At 41.2% G+C, this 16,061-nt stretch overlaps 1 protein-coding gene across 2 annotated transcripts in view; it reads right to left on the bottom strand.

Moving 5' to 3' along the window:
* Positions 1 to 537: 537 nt before the first annotated feature.
* The window catches only part of GAS2 (growth arrest specific 2), a 127,916-nt gene continuing 112,392 nt past the window's right edge, over positions 538 to 16,061 (bottom strand). For both annotated transcript variants that reach the window (XM_019793051.2, XM_002914060.4), the window contains exon 8: positions 538 to 1,706. In XM_019793051.2, coding sequence (XP_019648610.1) covers positions 1,488 to 1,706 — 219 coding nt within the window. In that variant the 3' untranslated portion in view covers positions 538 to 1,487. The remainder of the gene's footprint in view (positions 1,707 to 16,061) is intronic.

The raw sequence follows: 16,061 nt of genomic DNA, 5'->3' as shown, positions 1-16,061 counted from the left end.
TGCTAATGTTAGTAACATAAAAATCAAATCACTCAATGTATTTTAAAGGATATTACAATTCTTCCTGTTCCGAAGTGATTTTATTTCTGACAAAACTTTAATTTTTTCCCCCAGAACGATTACCACCACTTCCAGTACCGCCAAATTATATAATGCCTGTTGTTAAAAAACTTGACAACATTGTTGTGTGTACTTTGACTAAATCAGTCATGTGACAAACTGAGCTACTTCCTCCCTGACTTTCTGGAGCAAGAAAGGTGGAATTTTTTTGTTGTTGAAAAATGAGGAAAGGACAAATTAACTCTGCCTATACTTACGATACTCAGGATAACACTGAAGGGATTGCCTATGATAACAGATTTTCTGCTGAGGGGAACAAAGAATGCCATCACCCAGCTGCCCAAAGCAAAGAACACTAGGTAACCCTAATTTGACTCTTCTAGAACTCTCAGGGAAAGTCACCATTTGAAGATTATCTGTATTTCAGAATGAAACATTCATATAGAGACAGATAATTTTTTTAATTTAGCTTTTTAATTCTTGAATCAGTGAGGAGAACAGCTTGCTGCTCACGGGTACAAAACAGCCCTGTCCTGGGTATACAAGGGTGTACACAAGTCTGTAACATCATCAGCTACAGTGAATTTACTAGACAGCATGGCAAAGTAGGACTAACTAAAGGTATATTTTCATAAGAAAATGCTTTAAAATAACATGAAGTCAATGAACATTTGACTGTACAATTTACTCTGTCAAAATAGAAATGTATGTCCACGTACATGTATGAATTACACTAAGTCAGTCTCAACACAGCCACGTGCTTAAGAATGTGTGAAACACTTCATAAGCGATTCTCTAAGGGGTGTACTGAAAACTTCCAAAAGTACCCCAGATATTTGGTCATAGATAAGGAATAAACTTTAAGGCAATCTTCCAAGCGAATGTAAACTTTTCTGAAGTGGCCTTTCCAGTAACGTATTACTGTCGTGAACACTCTGTACTTATTTATAGTGCTGCTGAATATTTTTTAGTGGCACATTATCACACTAATTGTCACTTTTTAACAATTAGCTTAAAAATTCTGCAATTATAAAAGTGACTGGGGTGCTTTTAGTAGACATAAGGCAGGCACTTCCTGTTGACTGATCTAGAAATCCTAAATATTTTCTTCTAAGAGCAGTTTTTTTTATCTCTAGCTAGAATTGTATTTCTAATATGTACTAAATACTGTGTTCGCATAATGAGAAATAATCTGCCTACACTTTTTTCCTAATTTAAATGTGAGCTTAGAATTTCTTTTAATTGGTCATTTTCTACAGAAGCATCAAAATAAATAGTGCTATTCTCTGAACGTTTTTCAATAATAATGACATTTTTGCATTACATCTTTTTCCAAAGTAATTTTCAGAGCGTGTGGACTAAACTGACTACGCTGGAGACGTGGGTACAGGCCATTATGAGAGTCCCCTTGTAGTGACCACCTAGTTTCATTTAATCTCCTTCTTAGCCTTATAATTGGCAGAGACCACCAGGTAATTATCTGGATTCATGTCCTTAAGGGTTGGAGATTTGCTCTGGATGGGGGATGTTTTGCCATCCACACGGGAGATCTGCAGCATCCGGCAGGGGTCGTGTTTCAACAAATACCCTGCAAAAGTTTCCCATCCTCCTCCCACACGGACCATGACATGTTTGTTATGCAGCATCTGAAATGAAAGAACAAAAGGATTACATTCTGAGGATTCTTACAGTATCTCAAATCAGCCTTCCTTTCTAGCCCTGGGCCTGTTCTTGGTCTGTCTTGTTTCTCATGCCTCATTGTTTTCCCACGTGGTGCACAGTGTCTGAGTTAGCATATAGTTTGTGAAAGAGGCTTTGTCCTTCCCATGTAAGTGGATCACGGGTACACATCCCCAGGATCCAGCTTCACCCTGCCGTGGGAATCCGGATCTATGTATAATCCCTTGTTGGGCTGAATGTGTCCGGAGGCTTCTCTCTGACATCTCATGTTCAGTTACAGCCTCATCACTGCCCCCATTTTCTGCCCACTGCCTCAGATAAGGGCTCCATTCTTTCCACCAAGTTATTCCCCTCTGAACCAGGACTCAAAAGACCATGGAAATGTCTGCTATTGAATATAATGTGAATAATCACACAAATACTCAATGAAAAAGAATGGAAACGCACTCAAAAAAATTGAAGTCTTCCCCAGTCACTGAGCTCTTCAAGGCAAGATGTTGTTGAATGGCCAAACAGTAATGTTTCCCTTTACCCTTGTTTTTTTCTAATTACTTAAAAAAATAACTTACCTTCAGGCCTATGGGCCATCTAGAGTTCCAGATTAATAAGGCTGCCAATTTAAAAAGTGAAGAATATATGGTTCTTTTTATCTAGTAAAACCATGTCGAGCTGCAGAGGTTCGGCATGGAGAACCAAAGACCTTGAGCTTGGCTTCTTTCAAATATCAGAAAATGTAAGGTTAAGGGGAGATACTGCTCCATCATCAAAGACTCTGCCGACTCTCTTCCCTGCCCACAATATTACATACGAATCCATACTGGCAATGTCATCTTAGGACGGACATAGAGTGGTGTGAGCAGATTTGGGGAGTCATTTTCATCGCAGAGGCTATCAAATCTATTTGAATTTCTCTTGCTGTGTCAGTTTAAGATCTGGAGTTTTTTTACTCCCATCAAATGGAAGATGATTTGTGCTTACTGCTTTCATTGACCTGCTGAGAATCTGATGGAAATTCTGGACTCTTTTCGAATGCCTGTGTCTATGAAATTTTGCATGTGTGTTTAGGGGTTTCACAGGCTCCCAGAAATCCATGCATGGACTCAAGTTAAATCCTGATGCATGTGGTTGATGTGAAGCAGGTTCAGATGTTGTGCAAAGTAAAAAAATGTGCTGGATATCAATAAAAACCGAGACTCATGAAAAAAAATTGAAGTTAAATTTGACTCTACTGGTTATTCTCATTTAGAGAATAAAAATTAGAATAGAATTAGATTAGAAAGGACTTCAGAAACATCTAGAAGTTTTTAAACTGATTTTGACATCAGAATCTACTCGTTAAACAAAATCTCAATGGGAACCCCTGTCATAGAAAGCAGGCAAAAGGAATAAGCATTCGGCTGTAACTCTTTTGCCTCCCCTGGTTCTGCCAATGGTACCGTGATCTTGTTCCTCAGATGAAGATCTGGAGGCCCAGATCTTTGGTGTGGTTTGCTAAGACTAGTACCCAGATTTCCTGACTCCAGTCTAACACTTGTCCCACAAGAGTTCTTCTTTGTAAAGCAAAATCCATCAAGGCTTTTGTAATTTGACCTATTTCCATTCCCACAAGCTCCTTTTTGTGTGGGCCTCTACTGCCTGCTTCCAAAACCTGGAGTTCCTGGGACAAACATTGCAAAGGCGAGCATCCAAACAGTACTCTGACCCTTTCTCCCACTGTTCTAGAAAACAGCTTTGCCTATTGGTGACATTCTGGCACCTCCTAGCCCTGCAAATCACATTTACGAGTTGCCTCTAAACATCCTAGCTATGAATGCCTGGCAGAATGCCCAAATTCACTTGGCGATGAGCAGACTATTTCAACCAGAAGAAATCACCAGTCAGTACCGTTTCTAGACAATTAGCTAACTCTGGAAAATAGTGAAAGAAATCTTTCTCCCCCTGGCATATAGGATCATTTAGGTACAAAGACTTCTTGCAGATTCTTTAATGAATCCACTCATGCAAAGTGGATCGAAACAGAATTCTGTTAAATGTGAAGAACATAGGAATTAAATTTCTGCCCACCTCTTCTTCCATGTCCTTTCAATAGTTAAGCACCAACCTATAATTCGCTAAGAAGGTCAGAGGTCAAACTGAACAACAGTTTCAAGCATGGGATTAAGATTTTGTGGCCATAAGCTTTTACATCCTTGATGGTAGAGATTTAAATTTCATGCCTTATCTTAGAATGTGGTAAGTCTCAAGAAAAAGAAAAAAAAAAAAACCCATCCTCATCTCCATAAACTAAACCCCTACTATTTAACCTAAAAGCAAATTAACCTGCTATAAACCACACTACTCTCAACTCTACCCTCCCTTCCCCCAGAGTGCTCGCCCTACAAAACCCCAGCCTTGGATTAAGTGTATAATCTTCTAAATCACAGTAGAGAAGCTGAGCTCCAGCTGGAAGAACTCTTTTCATTTCAGGGATTAGTGACATTAGCCCAATTGCAATTAATTTATCCTTTTGGTTTTGGCCAACTCCATTTTCTATTCCTCCCTATTATTCTCAAACACACTACTCATCTCTGTCCTTCTCATTCTACTGATGGCTTCACCATCAACAGCCATGCCTTCCTCTCTCAGCACCTCCCCTGTCTACTTTACTCCAATCTATATTTATCCTTCTCTCCACTTTCCTCATCACAGAAAGAAGTCCTTCCGTCCAAAGTCAACTCCTCGCCATATGTTCTAATTCCCATTACTACCATGCAGAAGCTCCTGCCAAACATCCCATCTCTCTTTTGTCTCTCCAACTTATTGTATAGTAGTACTTATCCTTCAGGAGATAAACATACCCAAGCCTCTCTCACTCTTGCACAAAGCACCACTCTGCTCCTTCCATCCCAGGCTTCTTTGTTCTTGTACCTTTTCCTTACATCTGAGCTTTCTGGTAAGCTTACACATGATGTCTTCGCTTCCAACTTCCAATTCACTGTCCATCCCACTACACATTGCTTCTGCACCCACCTGTTAACGGACTACACATTGAAGGGAATCAGATGGCTTCTAGAATTGTCAAATCCAATGGATGGTCCTTAATCCTTACCTTTCTTGATCACTCAAGTAAGGTATCTGGTAGCATTGACCACTCCTTCCGTGAGACTCCCTACTCCTTTATTCTCTATGACAAGATTCTCTCTCCTGGACCTCCTCCTACCTCTCTCCTTGTACTTTCTCTGCCTCTTTCATAGGTTCCATTTCTTCTGCCTACTTTTAAGCTTTGCTATTGCAAATGATTCTGAAGGATTCTGTCCTTTCTCCACTGCTTTTCTCACTCTGACCACTCTGTTTTTGGAACCTCACGATTTTCTCTACTATCTACTTTTGTCCCTCAAATTATAGTTCTGGCCCTTGCTTCTTCCCTGAGCTTCCAAATGCAAGGGCATAACCAATCCACCACCTGCCCCCTTCAACTAGAAGGCTCCACAGGCCTTTCCTAAAAGAGTCGGTAGGATGGGCATTCTCTTTGACTAGCCAGACACCAAAAACATTAAATTCTCCCCCAGATGATTCTCAGGGTCTATGTTATTGTTGCTGCCATTCATTTCAGCACCTCATCATTTCTGTGGGCCACTGTAAGGATCTCACTGCCTCTAGCCTTATTGAGTCTGATCCATTTAGCAAATACATTCCCACCAAAGGGAATTCCATAAATGCCTGTTTGATTGTCTCCTGCCTAAATGCCTTCACTAGCTCCCTCTCCCCTATAGGCTAATATCCAATTCCTTTATTTGCATACATTATTCACCAAGACCACTCCTGCTGGCCTCACCTGCCCTTCCCTGAGCTCTGGACCCATGAATTATTCTAGTTCTATGTTCCCAAATAACACAGCCTTTCTTTCATGCTTTTGCATGCTTGCCCCTAAATGTGGAGTGTCCTTTCTGCTTTGCACTCCCTACTTACCGGGACCACAAACATTAATTCAAACAACACGTCTGCCTGAAAAATTCTCCACAATCACCCTCCTTACCAGATAAGTGAATGCTTCCTCACTGCATGCTGTTTGGATTACACGTCATTTCATTGTTTCACTCAGTCTGCTGCAATTGTCAATTTACCTGCGTGCCTCTTTTGATAATGTGTGAGCTCTCTGGAGAGAGTGAGGATGGGTTTCTCTTAAGTCTCCCACATGCGAGCTCAGAACAGTATTAATATTGTAATCATATTAATGCTCTTTTCGTGTTTGCTTCCACGGGCTCTACTTAACTTTGCTTAACTGATGGTGTCGTTTTCAGCATTACTCCATTTTATAGATGGGAAAACTGATGCTTTTAGAAGAAGAACTGGTGCCCTTAAGCAACCTTTGCAAGATCACACCACAAATCCAAGGCAGAATTGAACAAGAGTCATTTTCTTCCCATTAGGCCACACCCACTGATTCTGTAAAACGCTTAGATTTTAATTTTCATATCTGCTTAGTTGCTTACTAGTGACATTTAGCACAGTCAAGGAACTATCAATGTCAGAAGCAGTAATAAGTAGCTTAAGCAAATTAAATGCCCATGTAAAATGATTTATGGTGCTACGTTCTAATAAACCCCATATAAACATCGAACTTCATTTCAGAAGATTCTCTTGTAGTGGCTTTAATTACTTCGGAAATAAACATGTGTCAAGCGCAGGTAATAGGATAGAATATATTTATAGCCAGATAGCTGTCGGTGTAAGTAGGACTGGGCTTTGATTCTCTGTTCAGTTATAGTGCCTTTATTTTTAATGCTTTACAATATCGTAAAATGTTGTGTCCCCCATTTGAAAAGATAACTCGTCTTGACTGGCAGTACCCATGCACAAGACAACTGAGTGTTTAGTACTGGTTTTCTGTGCTATTTGGTGCGTTTCTTCTCAAGCAGAGAAGAATAAGTTAGAATTGCTACAAATCTTCTCCAAGACTGCATCCTGCAAAGCAGCAGTGTCTGCAAGTTAGGCCTCTTCTGACTGTTACTAGTTTTTACAACGGGCCTCATTCCTCACTGTGCCTTTGATCCCACCAAAAAGAAGAAGATTCATTACTGACTTAGCAACGTCTCTCAATGCTGAAGGGAAAAAACAAAACAATAACAAAAATCTGTCTCAGTGTTTCTCCCAATGGCCTTGATGAAGTTTAAGCAGACCTGGGCTGCTGCAGACACTGCAAGTATTTTCTTTTTTGGTGGCTATGAGTGGTATATATTCCTCTCCCAAGAAGAGAACCAGTATGCCTCAAAGTTACATTTTTGTTTTTTGATAGTTTCTTTTGGTAATGGGAAAAAAAAATTCCCATTCTTATCAAGGGCATTTCCTTTATGCCTTGTCCTATTATGATGCAATGTGCGTTGTTTTCCAAGGAGGCCTCTTCATTGCGCCAGCAACAGGGAACCCTTTTTCCTTAGATGACACAGAGTCGTAATACTAGAGAACCTAGTAGGTGCCTGGTAACCCACAGATACGCCTTGTTAAAATAAAGAGAGTAAAAAGCAACACTGAGGCCATTGGCAATGCTCTCATTTCACAGGTGTACAAACGGGCGAAGGGAGGGTCACACAGGGGGCTCCCCAGAGCCACACTAGAAATCACATCTCTTTTATCCCCCATCTAGTATAGGGCCTTACTATTAAAGAGCTGTACTCTTCCAGAAATTATTATTCTAAAAATGAATCCAATATTCGAAGATGGGTGAATTGGTTAATATATTGACCCAGCAAGTGTTTGTAACATGTCTGGTAAGTCCTAACTCTGTTTGACTGGACACAATGCACATTTTGTGAGGCTGCAGTGTGCAACCTAATCTCCTTTCTCAGCACCACTTTTCAATCTTTTTTTCCTAACATTATAAGGTAAAAAATTATCTCATTACCAACCAGTTCTGTAACTCATCCACATACTTAATTCAAAGGGAAAAAATGGTTGAAAGGAAATAAGGTAATTCTCCCAAAACAAGTTAGAACACAATGGAAAATTTTGAAGCTGCAGAAATGATTCATCAACAGCTCCCTAAATTCTGGGGTCTCTGTGGTATCAGGGGTCCAGGGCTCTGGTTCTTATAACAGGATTTCAGGAAGGAGATTTTTTTCCCCTTAATTTTGTAACTTGGAGAGACAGACTGGAATCACATCATGTGTTGGTATTAAGGAGCTTAAAGCAAGAAAAGCATGTATTTTTCTTCTTCTTGGGAACAGTGGTCTTTAGAAACAGAAATACATCAACTCACTTTTTGTTGACAACGCACAGCTGATATCTACGTAAATCACAGAAAACCGTATGTTTTACTAAATGAAAAAAAATGGTCACATAAGAGAGCCAAATTATGGGTTTATTGGTGATCCATTTGTTTTTAAGATGACCAAGATATCTAGAGCTATACTATAAAAGCAATAAACAAAAATAACACCAACAAAAATAAACAATAAGTAAAAGAAATGTCTTTGGGTAAACGTAATTTATAGACTTCAGATTCATATTTGAGAGCATTATTTTATCAGTTCCCCAGTACAGATATGCATGAACGTTTGCATCTGTCCTAAATCATAATTCCTATGAAAAGTTTCAGGTGTCACCACCTACTCAGCAAAACACTGATAAATCTCTTTCATTCTGATTTGAATCTTGTGTCCGTGACCTTGAAAACTGAGAGAAACAGGAGTATCTGTCAAATTCTCTGAAAACCAATATGAGTAGCCCCGGAGGATGTGAAATCTTCCCAGCAGGATGCCCCCATGATCTCACACTTCGCGACTTCCCCCTCTACTCCAGTGCCAGACTAGTCTTTCTAAAAGGAATATCTGTATCAGGCCACTGCCTTGCTTAAAACCTGTATATGGCGAGTGCCTGGGTGGCTCAGTCGGTTGGGCATCTGCCTTCGGCTCAGGTCATAATCCCAGGATCCTGGAACTGAGCCCCGCATTGGGCTCCCTGCTCATCGGTGAGCCAGCTTCTCCCTCTCCTCCCTGCTCATGCTCTCTTTTGCTATCTCTGTCTCTCTCTCAAATAAATAAGTAAAATCTTAAAAAACAACAACAAAAAAGCCATGCATGGGTCTCCTTTGTCTGTAGTGTTTCTTAGGCATTTTTAGCTCCAGTCCACCTGAGGAATATGACCCATTCTCATTAGTTCATGAAGTCTGTAGCAAAGATTCTGGAAGAGCAGTGGTGTGAATGCACACGAGCATGTGTGTATGTGTGTAGGGACAGGGCAGAATCTGCATCTCGAGGGTGGGCAGAAGCACATGTAATTGGAGGAGACAATTTGCCAATGATTCTGATATCCCCTCTCCTACCTCTGTCCCTCCCCTGCCAGCCATGAGAACAACTTGCTTGACACACAAAGCATTTCGTGATTCAGCTACTATTCCTTCCCTACCTTCTTCCTCACTATTCCTTAATGACCACACGCTGTTGTCCAAGTTGTGCATTGCACAATGAGGCAGCTATTGTGCAGCCCTACCTGTCTGTGCTCATGCCTACACTCCAAATTATCTAACCCACAAATACTCCGGACTCCTTGGAATCCCCTAAAAGTTTCATGACTATCTACACAGAAGGCAGAGAACTGTTCTGCATTCACCAGGTGAATTAAAGTGAGTCATTGGCCATTCAACAAATATTTATTTGGACACTCAACAAGTATTTATTGAGTGCCAGGCAAGGTTATTCCCTAGTAAATGTCAGGCCCTGGGGGCCTAGTACAGTTCCAAGTACACAATGGGCACTCAATAATGCTCGTTTAAATGAATGAAGAAACCATGTTAACGCCTACTAATGCTCTACTCGGGCATCATTGCCTTTATGGAATATTTTTGTACTCTCCAACCTTTAGATTATTTTTGGGGGGAACTTGACATTTTCCTGCACAAACCTCAAGCATAGTATCTATTATATTTTGTTGCCTTATTTTCTTGTCCATCTTTCTCTAATTTCCTGTGACCTCTTCAAAGGGTCACATCCTATTCAGCTTTGTACACCTGGCAATAATTACAACGTGTGATATGTAGAAGACATTACTTATTCACAGAAAAGAAAAAGGAAAAGATAAAATGATTTGTCTTTAGAGGGAGAGTCTGAAAAAACAGGATGTGAATGAAAATCCACGTTGACCACTGCTTAGAGAATTTTTTTTTAAAGATTATATTTATTTATTTGAGAGAGAAAGACAGCACAAGTAGGGGGAGCAGCAGAGGGAGAGGGAGAAGCAGGCTCTCTGCTGAGCAAGGAGCCCGAAGCGAAACTCGATTCCAGGACACTGAGATCACGACCCAGGCCAAAGGCAGACACTTAACCAACTGAGCCATCCAGGTGCTGCTTCCCCCTTTTTAAGATTTTATTTATTTGAGAATTCTTTTGAGAGAAAGACACATTTTGGCTCAAAGAATAAAGTAACAGGAATCATACAAGAGAGAGGGAGATTGAATTAAGAATCAGTAGAGCAATGGGCAGGAGAGACAGAAAGGAGAAGGGGGAAGGGAGGAGAGAAGAAGAAAATATCCCAAATGGACCCTGAATCAAATATATTATTCTCTTCATTATCTCCCTTCACAGATTCTCATTACATCTGGAATGGAGTTTTTAGAATATACCATTCACCATAGTAAAAATTACTTAATAAAAATTTCACTCCCTCCAAATACACAACCTAACAGCAGATGAAGGGACATAATTAAGATTAGAGCAGAAATAAATGATATAGAAATAAAAAAACCCAGAAGAACAGATCCACAAAACTAGAAGCTTGTTCTTTGAAAGAATTAACACAATTGATAAATCCTTCTTAGCCAGACTTATCAAAAAGAAAAGAGAAAGGACCCAAATAAATAATATCATCAATGAAAGAAGGGAGATTACAACCAACACTGCAGAAATGCAAACAATTATAAGAGAATATTATGAACAATTATATGCCAACAAATTGGGCAAACTGGAAGAAATGGATAAATTCCAAAAACATATAAACTGCCAAAACTGAAACAGGAAGAAACAGAAAATTTGAACAGACCCACAATTCTTTTTGTCTTTTAATGCTTAAGTGTCTTGGGTCCCTCAGCCTCACTCTGGCTCTCATTATGCCCTTCCCCACGCCACTGACCACAATGGCTTCTATTTCTGCCCAGTCTGTGAACTGCTCTCCACAACAGCCATCCCTTTCAGAGACAACTGTCTCTGACACTGACTGCCTCAAGGAGCAAGCCACCTAAATTTAACTCAGTGCAGCCTCCTGGGATATTATATGCTTCCGAACACCTCCTCGTCAACCCCATTCAGTGTGTGTTTTTACAAGCCATCATAACTTGAGCGAAAATATTGTTTTTAGAACGCAGTCATCTGCTCTCCAGAGAAAGAGTGTTAAATTAATTTATAGGACAACAGACTCTGTCATCAACTGATATTATCCTGAAATGGCATATGCTCAAAATTGGGCGACTGGGAATTCAGCTGGCTGCGTAAGGTACGTGGACACATGGAGGAATAGGGTGGCAGGTGTTCAGTTGCTAGTTTGCCATGTTGAAAGCCTGCTCTCTGCATCTTCAAGGTAAGTGATTAAGGTCACCTGGTAACAGGGAGAGTGAGGCTCTGTTGACCACACAGATGCCATGTGAAGGCTTCTTTGTCAAAGGTTGGAGATTCAGCTCAAACTCCCTAGCTGTTTGAAATTATAAATGGTTAAATACTACTCGAAGAGACAAGCCTGTGGAATTATCACTTTGTCTGCCAAATGTTTTTCACATTTATTCTTTCACTTTTATCTTCCTAATAGTCCTTTCTGCCCTTTTCTTAGATGAAGCTTCAGAGAGACAGGTGACAGTCAGCAGAGCAGAAGCTGCCATTTCCTTTGTCTTTAACCAAACTGTCTAGATACGGTTACCACTATCTGGATAGCCCTAAGATACTATTTAATCTCTCTGTGTCTCATTTTCTCATCGGCAGAATGTTTATAACATAGAGTTTTTTGGACAAAGAACGTGTAAGCATAAAGTAACATTGTCTGGCACATGGCACTGAACAGTCGTGTGCCATTGTTGTTGTTGTTGTTGTTATTATTACAACAACAATATTGTTATTGTGATGATGATGGTAAGTTTCTTACAGATTTTATTTCAGTTAATTCTTTTTTTTTTTAAGATTTTATTTATTTATCTGACAGAGAGCGAGATAGCCAGCGTTAGAGGGAACACAAGCAGGGGGAGTGGGAGAGGAAGAAGCAGGCTCCCAGCGGAGAAGCCCGATGTGGGGCTCAATTCCCAGGACTCTGGGATCACGCCCTGAGCCGAAGGCAGATGCTTAACAGCTGAGCCACCCAGGCGCCCCTTTTTTCAGTTAATTCTTGCAGCAACTCAAAGTGGATTGCATTATTATCCACATTGACTGATGACAAATGGCAGCTCCAGGAAGGGGAAGTAAATTGCTCAAAGTCACATAGCTAGGAAGTGACAAAGTTTAGATTTGACCCAGAGTCTCTCCCACTTCAAAGATAATACTCAGGGCGCCTGGGTGGCACAGCGGTTAAGCGTCTGCCTTCGGCTCAGGGCATGATCCCGGCGTTATGGGATCGAGCCCCACGTCAGGCTCCTCCGCTACGAGACTGCTTCTTCCTCTCTCACTCCCCCTGCTTGTGTTCCCTCTCTCGCTGGCTGTCTCTATCTCTGTCAAATAAATAAATAAAAAATCTTTAAAAAAAATCCCTTTAAAAAAAAAAAAACAAAGATAATACTCATTACCACTTTATTATATACCCGAAGGGGGCTTTGCCGGGGGTTACACTGGTTTGATTTCTTATCGAGACTATTTCCATGGACAACACCTCTTTTTTCTAGGAATACATGTTGTTATTTTATGGTGTCTCCACAGGTCATATTGCTCAGCTCTAAACGTGCCCTGGACCCAGAAAAAAGAAGGCGTTTTAATACCTGCTCAGAACTTACTTGAACTTGAACCTGATGTTTCACCCATACAGAAATGTTGAAATCAGGTACCCCCAGAGTGCTTGGCTGTGGGTCTCACACTCTAAAAGGAAACTGTAGAGAGACCCCTGACAGTCTGCAAAGTACTTTCTCTTAAATTATTTCATTTTGTTATCACACCTGCCCAGTAGTGCAGCAGGCTAGTATTACTGTTCCCGTTGCACAAATGGAGAAATTGAGGCTCAGAGAGGTTAAGTAGGTGGCTCACAGACACACAGCAAGAACACAGCCCTGGTATTTAGGATTCCCAGTTTTGTGATTTGTTGTCTTCAGCAATAAAATCGTACATTAGGGAGAATGTAATCCTCAAGCCCTCATGTGAAAGCTGAACTATAGCAGTGCCCCAAATGGTGACAAACAATCCTCCAACATGAACAGAGCCTTGATTCAGAAATCTGGCTATTGAGGCTGGCCAGAAAAAAAATTCCTAGCCTGCTTTTGTTGGGAGAGGGGTGAGGGAATAATTCACTTTCCAGGCTCATTGTAGACAAACGACTCTCAGTAGCTTCTTTCTGGAAGCAAACATGAGAAGAGCAGCTTGCAGATGAATGTAACGATCAACTGGCAAAAAGTTCCATTTGCATCTGCTTGGAAATATGTGTAGGAACACTTAATGCCAACTGCCTGTCAGTTCTTATCGACTTGTTATGTAAGGTCTCCATTTTCCCAGCTCTGCACCAAATGAAATTAAGAAGCCTTAGCTGCAGTCTAATTACCAGTCTACAGCACCATTTCAGGCAGGAAAGGCAAAGTTATGATAAATATTTCATAGAACGCTCAGCAGAGTGAAAGCAATGAGGTGAAAATACTGGCGGCGGCAAGAGGAGAGCTGAAGAGGAAGGATTTGTAGCTGGTCTAGCTCGATTGAAACTAGGATTCACCCACCCCAAAGATGCAACAACTTCAGCGAAGGGAGCTGGGCTCCAAGGGGCAATGAAAACCCATTCCTTCTGCTCATCAAATGGGGTCATGTTTGTCTGACTCAATCTGAGCCCCCATCCTCTCATCTAAACACTGATACCAAACCCCAACAGCACTGAGAGAGCCAAAGGCTACTTTTCATGACAATGATGCACATCAGTGGGTCCCAACCTGGGGTCCTCCCGGGTTCTGAAAGGCAACAACAGTGTCTTAATGCAGACGCTGGAAAAACTATTACTTTGCTACTGTTTTTAATGTATGTTTAGTATCTGGGTAGATCCATCAAAACGGAAAACAAAGTATGAATAAATACAGTTTGATCTTTTATATCGACAAAATATTTGAAAACATGAGTCTCTCTCTTCTCAAAGCCCCATTCAAGTGAAAGGCCAAGAATAAAAATGTTCTAAAATCACAGGACAAAGGGAAATTGAGAGGATATGACGGTAGATCAGAAAGGTCAACAGAGTTCTAGAGGATGGACAACAGAGGGATGAATTGTAACCGACTAAGGGTGGAGAGAGTTGAAACTCTACGCCTGAAATGACAGCTAGCCAAAAAGAAGCAAGTCAAATCATTCCTTGAAATTAAAGGAAATTCAGGTTTTAGAATCCCCAAGTACTTCCATCAGGCGAGGAGAGATGTGCAGCTGAAGAAAGAATTTGTTGAAAGTCCGTCTAAGGATTAACTAGGCCCTCAGATTTCCTGCTCCCCACTCCTGATTTGCTCTGCCTGTGAGTATCCCACAGGGCAAACGACTCTGTTATCCCAGCAGGATGCTGAAGGTTTATCTTTGCAGGGCTTGAATCAGAGATGCTTCAGATGAGGGGATGACATGGGAGCTGGATGGAGAGACAGGTAAATACATGACGAAGCAAATACAGCCAAGTGTTCATTATAGACCCCAGATGGTAGTTCTGTGGGTATTCTCCGTATGTTGGAAATTTTTCACGAGAAAATGTTAGAGGAAAAATTCATCCTGAATCCCATCTGTTCTCCCCATCTCCACTCCTACCTCTTTAGGCCCAAATTCCCTCCATTTTCCCTGGATTACTGTAATAACCCTCCCACTGCTCCTCCCGCTTCTGCCCTTGGCCCTTAGTAAATTCTCAACGGAGAAACTAGAGGGATCTTGTTAAAACGGAAGTTACCTCGTGCCACAACTCCACTCAGAACCCGTGGGGCTCCTCATTTCACTAAGAGTAAACTACAGAGTCTTTCTAAAGTTCTCTACTTTCTTGTAGGATCTGGACTCCTGTTCCGCCCTACTTCACGTCCTACCCCAGAGCCTCTCCCATCCTCTATTACAGCCATTTTGGCCTCTTTGTTATTTCTCAAACACTCCAAGGCTACTTCAGCCATGCTCTTGCCTTGGTGTTCCTCCCATTTAGAAGACATTTTGCGCCACAACGGCAAAGCTAACCCCTCACGTCCTTCATGCCCTTGACAATCTCTCACTTTCTCAAGGACGCTACCCTAACCACCCTTTTAAAACTAATCTCTGCTTCTGGCACTCCCAACCTGCCTTACTTTGCCCTACTGTTCCTTTCCCACCCTAGCGTGGATTTTATTACTTTCTAGCAAGTGTTTACATATTTATTATGCTCATTGTCTGTACAATGTAAGCCCTCCAAATTAAGGTTGCCAGATTTATCATACAGAAATACAGGAAACCCAGTTAAATTTGAATGTCGGATGAACAACAAACATTCCCTTGGTATAAGTATGTCCCCTGCAGTATTTGGGACATAACACATTAAACAGTATTTGTTGTGTACCTGAAATTAAATACACTATATGTATATAATCTGGTAACTCTACCCTCCCACACCCCCCCACCCCGAACACACAAACACACACAAGAGGAACAAAAAGGTCTTCAAGGAAGTCAGGGTTCATCTGTGTTTTTCTCTGATCTATCTTTAGTTCATTGACCAGTGCTTATTTCATAATATATGTTGAGTAAATATATGTTGAATGAATGAATGGTCACACATTTTCTCAGGATGACCCCTAAGAAAACAAGGGAGTGATTCACAGAAGACACACGATCCAGGAAACAGGGGATCTAACATAAGAGTAAATGAAAGTCTCAGTTGACACTGTGAAGCCAATCTGAGGAAGGGGGAGACACAGAGGGACAGAAATGAAACCCCTCGATTACCTGGTATATGTACCTATGATACTTTTGAGACAGGCTTTACAGTTCTCTAAGGGGATCTGGTAAGGGCTTTGTAGTCCTACTTAGGAAAAGAGAAAGGGCTACGAAGAAGAAAAGTGACCATGGCATACTTTACGTGATTGTTCTAAAGTAAACACTGAATACGGATTTGACCAACACTGGTGTCACCAACGATGCGGGGCAACAAGAGGAGGAAAGTATGCGTGTGTGCGGGGTGAGGGGCGGCGGGGGCCTGACACTGCT

The sequence above is a fragment of the Ailuropoda melanoleuca genome, chromosome 16 (assembly GCF_002007445.2).
Source record: "Ailuropoda melanoleuca isolate Jingjing chromosome 16, ASM200744v2, whole genome shotgun sequence".
NCBI lineage: Eukaryota > Metazoa > Chordata > Mammalia > Carnivora > Ursidae > Ailuropoda > Ailuropoda melanoleuca.
Note: the sequence above shows the minus strand (reverse complement) of the source record. Positions and strands in the feature narration are given on the sequence as shown.